General features: G+C 53.1%; 3 protein-coding genes across 3 annotated transcripts; 2 read left to right on the top strand and 1 right to left on the bottom strand.

Annotated features, from left to right (window-relative positions):
* Positions 1-1051: 1051 nt before the first annotated feature.
* On the top strand, positions 1052-2035 carry MFIFM68171_07194 (uncharacterized protein; the record flags this gene model as incomplete). The annotated part of the gene is made up of 1 exon (XM_071062614.1): positions 1052-2035. One exon carries the CDS (start codon positions 1052-1054, stop codon positions 2033-2035), a length of 984 nt encoding a protein of 327 aa, XP_070918715.1.
* Positions 2036-3043: 1008 nt separating this feature from the next.
* On the top strand, positions 3044-3700 carry MFIFM68171_07195 (uncharacterized protein; the record flags this gene model as incomplete). Its single annotated transcript, XM_071062615.1, has 3 exons — positions 3044-3241; positions 3307-3512; positions 3574-3700. 3 exons carry the CDS (start codon positions 3044-3046, stop codon positions 3698-3700), a joined length of 531 nt encoding a protein of 176 aa, XP_070918716.1.
* Positions 3701-4627: 927 nt separating this feature from the next.
* On the bottom strand, positions 4628-6085 carry MFIFM68171_07196 (Tyrosinase copper-binding domain-containing protein; the record flags this gene model as incomplete). The annotated part of the gene is made up of 6 exons (XM_071062616.1): positions 4628-5165; positions 5229-5419; positions 5471-5557; positions 5626-5645; positions 5712-5851; positions 5907-6085. The coding sequence occupies 6 exons, from the start codon at positions 6083-6085 to the stop codon at positions 4628-4630; spliced, it is 1155 nt and encodes a 384-aa protein (XP_070918717.1).
* Positions 6086-7003: the final 918 nt, after the last annotated feature.

Below are 7003 nucleotides of genomic sequence, written 5' to 3' on the forward strand. Positions count from 1 at the left end.
TACTCTAAAACGGCGTGCCGGTCGTTCTACCGCTCAGGACATGGGGAAACCGTATCGTACAGGCCGGTTGGGAGACCTGTGTCGACGGGTAGTAGGTCGGCCGGCTATGTACTTCGCGTACGCCTTGCGTAGCTAGATATAGTAGTGATTGTAATTATGTTGTTTCCCTGGGACAAACCACCGTCAAAGCCGAAAAAGTACCAGAGGGTTGGCGCGCCTTCGCGAGCTCAAATGTCGGTTGGATTTGGTGTACTCGACAAGCAGCGCTTCTTCTGCCGGTCCTCCGGCTGGTTACATCGTGTTAATTAATCCTGCACTAAGCCAGGTTGCCAAGAAGGCGGGCGCAGTTGTTAATACTCTCGTCTCCGATCCCAAGGCATATTGCTAGGCTGGAAATACTTAGTTCAGGCATACCGTCTGGCGAAGACTTCGGGTCCGTCTTCTTCCCTTGCAAACCCTATTTTGCTTGCTTCATACTTCGGCCGTTGTCGCCAACATCTGCTAACGATAGGGGAGAATACTTAGTTTCGTCTAGTAGACCCGGCAGGTTCCCGTTACGCAACTCGAATGCTCAACTCACAACCTCGCCGCGGTCTCGGTGCCAACAGTCGATGTAAATGCGTGGGGCCTAAGAGCTAATTACCAAGTGACAGAAAAAAACAGGTACATTGCGAGGCAGACTCACGGCCGAAGGTAATACCCAATCACAGCGACATCGAAGTCGGTACTCGCTAGCATGCAGTGATACAGCAGCAGCTGGAGTGACTCCGATCGCGAACGACGCGCATTAAGTTCTCGTCCAAACAGGACGAACCGAGGCCCTGCGCCGCAATGGGCGGGATGACGACGGAGTACAGAGGCAATTATTGGTCCATATTCGGATAGCGTGGCCGGGATGCGCGTCCTGTTCACTTGGCGGAAAAGACCTCCGGAACCGCACGCTCCCCCCATTTATTAAAGGGGTAAAATAAGGGCTAAAAAATTCGGAGCCGCACATTCACGCCGCAGACTTCTCATCTGGCGCATTCTCCGAGGATACAAATCATTCAAGATGGCAACTACCTCGTATCTTCTCAGCCAACTCACGCCGGACCCGTCATGCGGTATCGGCACGGCGCTGTGGGCCGTCAGCAAAACATGTTACATGTCCGCCAGCTATCCAACCCCTGTGGTCGAGATCAACCCACCATGGATGTCCTGCACCGCCGTACAAGCCGGCGAGCCGTACGACAAGCTCAACAACGCATGTTACGGTGGTCTGGGAAGAACTAGGATCGGTGACGACTACATCCCCATTTTCTACAGCGCATGTCCCGTAGGCTATACCGCCGCCTCTAGCTATACTCATCCCGCCTTCTACCGCACCTTCACCATCTCGTCCGGCACGGAGACCACCACGAGAGCCGAGGCTACAGACGTCGTGGCGACGCATTTCTTCTGCTGCCCCTCAGCCTCCGGCTTCCACTATGAATACCTCACGACCGAAGAGCCCGAGATCACGACGGTGCACGACGGCACTACCTTCTCGGGCAGAGCGTACCTGATGCAGCGGTGCCGAGCAACGCGCGTGGCGGCCCTGTCCGGCCAGACCGTCACGCTCACGCCGTACAGTGACACGTTGGGGTGGGAGCGGCGGCGGCGGCAGGAGGAGACAGGCGCGCAACAGGATCCTGGCCCGCTCATTACCGAGGCATGGGACGATGCCAAGAACGTGTATGCCGCCGACGAGTACTACGACGTGACCGTGTTTGCCGACGGGCACAGCTGCTACACGAATTGTTCGGATTACTGGCTGAGTTCGTATACGAGCCCGGTGAACCCTCAGACGACGATCACTACCGCGCCCGCGACCATCACGGAGGACGCAGGCGGGGGCGGGACGGCAAGCGCAGGTCTCAGCCGAGTTGGCGAGGGCGCCGCAGCCCCGACGAGCACGGTGACTAGTGGCGTGCATCGGGTGGGATTAGGAGCTGGATGGGCAAGAGCCGGGGCACTGCTGGCTAGCGCGGCGGTTGCTGCAAGTTTGGTGATTTAGGCAACGAGCATACTCGTAGATTCATACCCATTGTTTCCAAGCCGGAGGGCGAGACGCGGTGATGCACCCGATAATCGAGAGGCCTGGTACATGACCGTATTTTATATTTTCGGGGCCATAATTAGTAGATATTTACCTAAAGAACCTTATGTAGTTAATCGAACGAAACGACACTCCAATGTTCAACAACTCTGGCCCGACTCAAGCAAGTCATTCAACGAATTTGCTGTTCTCCTACAAAGTGTCATTGTACTGCTGGAGCTCGGTCCACCCCCGGGGGCCACAGGGATCTTCCTATCAGACTTGAAGATCTGCCGCGAGTGGAAGCTGGAATATAACGGCGACGAAACCGCATGATATACTTGGGCTCGAGTGGAAGCAGTGATCACTGGTGATCCGGTTCATCATGGACAGTGTCATAGATTCGAGAAAGATGTTCCTCAGACGCCGAGATTGAGGCCGACGAATGGCAGAGGCACTGGCCTTATGATCTGATCGTTTCTGGGCTAGACGAAGATGTAAGGTAAAAGTTCTAGTAGTTCATTAAACATACTACCTTCCGTATATGAATACGCAGGGTTACTACTCTGTAGCTAGGGATTCGCAACCTACCGGATCTCACCTACGTAAGTACTTTGTTACTGTAGCGAATTTCTAACATAAACTACATCTTTTCAATTCCCATCAAGTATTGGATAGCAATAAGCCTGCTGAAGGACATATATCTCATTTACCAAGTCTTATCCTTCGTTCTAGCTTATTAATCAATCAGAATGGTTTTCCATTCGATCATCGATTGTATTCGGCTGCGAAGTTGGTGTGTGTACACCATTGCCGAGCACCCACCTGCCTATTTGGAGCAATATAGTGTTCCATCCCGCGTGTTGATCGGAACTGGTGGGTTGTCATGCTTTACTTAGATTTAGCCAACATAATCACCCAAGAATGTTTCCCGCTTTCCCACCCCAACCCCCAAACCATCCCACGCAGCAGTTTCACCATCACAACATGCGATACTTACAACTCCTTACCGTCGTGGCCCTGGCCGCCCGCAGCATCCTCGCCTCTCCAACCCCTCAGCCGCTTCAAACATCGATCCACCGCCGGGCCCTCAATGGAACAGGCATTTACCTCGCCGTCGATTGCCGCCCGCGCGAAGCCCCGGAGACGCCAGACTCGCCACAGTCGTGGCTCTCACTGGTGATTGTAGGCTTCCGAGATCCTCGTCAATGCATGGCCCGTTCAAGTACTGAGCTGGGAATTCGGCATAGTATTGCGAGAGTCAGGCCGAATGCAACAGCACCGGCCATTACCCCGCGGCGCGCGACATCTGCGTGAAGCGGACCAGCAACATGTCGAGCGACTACCACAAGTGGGAGAACAGCGATTGGCAGCACTGCTACTTTGAAGAGAGAGGCGTGTTTAGCTGGGTACTTAGCAGGTTTGCACGGCTGTTCCCGGCGGGCACTGAGGTCGGGTGAGTCTTCTTATTCTTTCACTTCTCTGGACCAATATCGCTTTGAAAGGATATTACGCAGTGAGATTGACGGTCATAGTATCGGCGAGGATGCCGACTCGCAGGATTTCGCTGGGTTTAGGGACGATGAGTTCCAGGGAGCTGGGCCGGCGACTCACAATTGTTCCAAGGTGTATCACTTCACCTGAACCAAGTTTACAGGGCTTTCGCTACTGGACTATTAGCGAGGCTCCTTTTCCTGATCAACGAGGCATTAGAAGAGCTAATGAGGAGAACCTTCAATCGATAGCTTCTGCATTGCGCGGCTTTCGTTACTTGTTTTAGCACTGAGAACAACATCTATATGTTAATTCTAGGCACTTATAGATAGGTGGTTCACTTCAGTGATTGAAACGGGCGGGATTATCGCAGCTATTCGCAGTGCGCTTGACTAGATTTTAGTAAAGCCTGACGCAAGATAGTAAATCAGTATTGTGTTGATAGAGGTTTTTCGCCCGGCCTATATTAGTACAGATCTCTTACTAGTTACGCCCCTTTTATCCTTGTTTAGGACTTAGCTGTCACTTTTCCTCCTCTCTTCGGTATTGCTTCTCTTTGTTTAAACCTTGGTTATTATTTTATTTCCTCTCAGTTTCAGGTGCTCAGACCTGCTGCGCTTGAGGTACCGCTTGTATGTACCTGTACCGTACCTATCGACCACTTTTGTAGACCATCCTCGCCCACTTAAGGGGGGCGAATGGGGCTCGGGATTTGAGATAGAATGCTAAGCAGACATAAACCTGCTATGAGCAAGGGGTCTCGGCCTTATTTGAAGGCTGACTGAGAGCCTGTAAGTTCCAAACCGTTCTCGTCATGCCACATGGGTGAACGTGACCTCGTACAGTGCAGTATTCCATAATAAGGTTAAGCAGGTAATCACAACAGCCTCAAATCACCCTGACCCCAATCTAAGGAGACACAAATCTTTAGCATTCCAACAATCCCCCCCCCTCCCCTTTCTAAAATAACTCAGTATCGATCCGATTCCCTTCGTTTATGAGCACTGTGAGATGGTCTGTCCACAGGGCGCTCGGATTCGCTCCATCCTCTGATTAGCCACACCGCGGACCGCTGCCCTACTCATAAATGTAGCAAAACTTCCCGTCCAGACCGCCCATGGTGTTCATCAACGATCTCACTTGTATATCTTCGGCCAGCACGCCCAGCCCACTCAAATCATCCAACGTCCCGTTCGCGCTTGGCGGGAAGTTGCCCATGGTCTTGGTGAAGCTGACCTCGGTCAACCTCTTCTCCAGATCCTGCATCTGCCAGATCCACCACAGGCGATCGATCTGGGCGTGGTGGAGCCAGAAGGCGGGGTCGCCCGGGCTGACGTAGATGTCGCCGCCGGGGTCCCCGCCGACGGTAAAGTGGCCTCCCGTGTGGACACCCCATTTGCCCTGGGGGAACTGGCCCTCCATGACGGTCTGGAACCAGTATATATCCTTGTTGGACGTGATCAGGTCGAAGATGTAATTGGTGGTCGTGACGGCAGCGGCGTGGGGGTTGACGTCACGGCGCAGGCAGCGCGGGTTATGGCCGAGTCCGTCGGCGCGCGGGTTACGCTTGACGTCGCGGAGCATGGGCGCGAGAGGGCCAAGGTTGACCGTCATGCTAGTAGCGGTTGAGTTGGTATTTAGTGGTGTTGAGGAGGGGGCGAGGGTAGTATAGGCTCACTTTCTGAAAGGTCCCGATGTCACGCAGCCTCCTCCGTTGCCAGGAGGAATCATGTTGTAGGGACGGGGTGCCATCGGAACGGGGATGCCCTCGTAAGGGACCTTGGCGCCGTTACCGCCCATGCTGTACTCATCGCCGTTGAAGAGGGGCGAGTTTTCGGGATCATCGGCGTAGCGGCCCCAGTTCCAGTACTGGTGCGATTAGTCAACGTTGCTTGTTGAGAAGGAGGCAAGGGCGGTTACCGGCTGGTACCCCTTGTATCCGCATTCCGTCCGAAGGGCTTGCTCATAGTGCCATACGTAGTAGCGATGCCAGGGTAAGAAGAAGGTCTATCACTTGTTGGCCAACCTTGACACATGATCAATGGCCTGTGAGGCCCCCCATGATTCCTACGTACCGTTCCGTGATTCCTTGGAGCTAAATATATGGTATAAGAGCTTTCTGTAGCTAGCATTACGGAGGGCAAAAGAAATGATCACTCACTCTGCTGGATGTGCACGACCACATAATCATCGAACCTGCTCTTGGCACCGGGCGCTTGAGCGCTTGTCAAGGCTGGCTTGGACATAAGACACAAGACGGCATCGGTGTACGCCTTGCGTTCTTGCTCGCTGAGATCGCCCCTTCTCCCGTCGTTAGTCTTGTTGGAAAAGCAAGTGGTGCATGGCCCAGCTCTACCATTCTTTTCGTCTCACTGCCGTCTCCAGCGTGCAACCGCCCTGCGGGTTTTTTACCAGATATTCCTGCAACTTGGGCAAGCTGGACGTTACAAGCTTGTCGACATCATCTGGAGGGTATGCGCCAGCGGCGGCAACGTCGGCAAAAATAACCGCTCCCACCGCTGTAACTCGACGCATTTTTAGAGGTTTGTGGGAACTGTCAATTACGGTGCACAACCAGAGAAGTCGTTCCAGTGACGGCCCTGTTCCTTTTCTTTGCTCCTGCTTCCCGGTTCACACCGCATTTTAATATCGGGACTGTATCACAAAACCTTCACTGTCCGTTCCAACGGCATTGAGTCCATTTATCCCGCAGTTCGGCAGTCCCCAAATTAGTAACCTCTTCATATTCTGGAAATGCCAAGCGTCTTGCTGACCAGAGCCATCTAGCACGGCATTTTTTTTTTTTTTTTTTTTCTTTTGGCTGGCTCGGAACACGCACAGCGTAGCAGTGAGCCCACGTACAAGTAATCCGGCAATGGTAATTGGCCTGGTCAAGCGGAGCAAGAACCAAAACCTGGGGTGCGTCCTCCCCCAGGAGAGTTTCGTCACCGGCAAAATAGCCGAGTTATCAGCCTGCGCTTCCAACGCTTTCCTATGTAAACGCGCCGAGACAACACGTTATGCATGTTGGTGGTATCTGCGCCATGTGACAGCATCGCCCTGTGTTGAATAAGATTCCTTGGTCGTTCTTACAACGATGAAGAGAAGTGAGGCCTGGTCTGCTGTCAGAGGGGTTTCTCAACTTGTCTCGTCGCTGTACTTTGGCTCCTGAGTTTAAATGATTAAAATAGTCATTGCGAACTCTCTGGGGCGTCGTCGGACTCTGAAGCTGGGCGGTGGGCCACTCCCAGTCCAAGCGTAATCGAAATATTCGGGCATTCTGTGCCCAGACCCTGCCAGGCGTTGGTCCCTGGCGGTACATATATGAAGAGACCAATGGGGTCCGGCGGTTGGCACTGATATTTCATCATGATCCTGAACAGCGTTGGTAGCAATTAATTTGTAATGTATTCACCCGGGATAAAGTAGCCCAATTTCAGTGCTAACTAATGG

The sequence above is a fragment of the Madurella fahalii genome (assembly GCF_045866475.1).
Source record: "Madurella fahalii IFM 68171 DNA, scaffold_4, whole genome shotgun sequence".
NCBI lineage: Eukaryota > Fungi > Ascomycota > Sordariomycetes > Sordariales > Madurella > Madurella fahalii.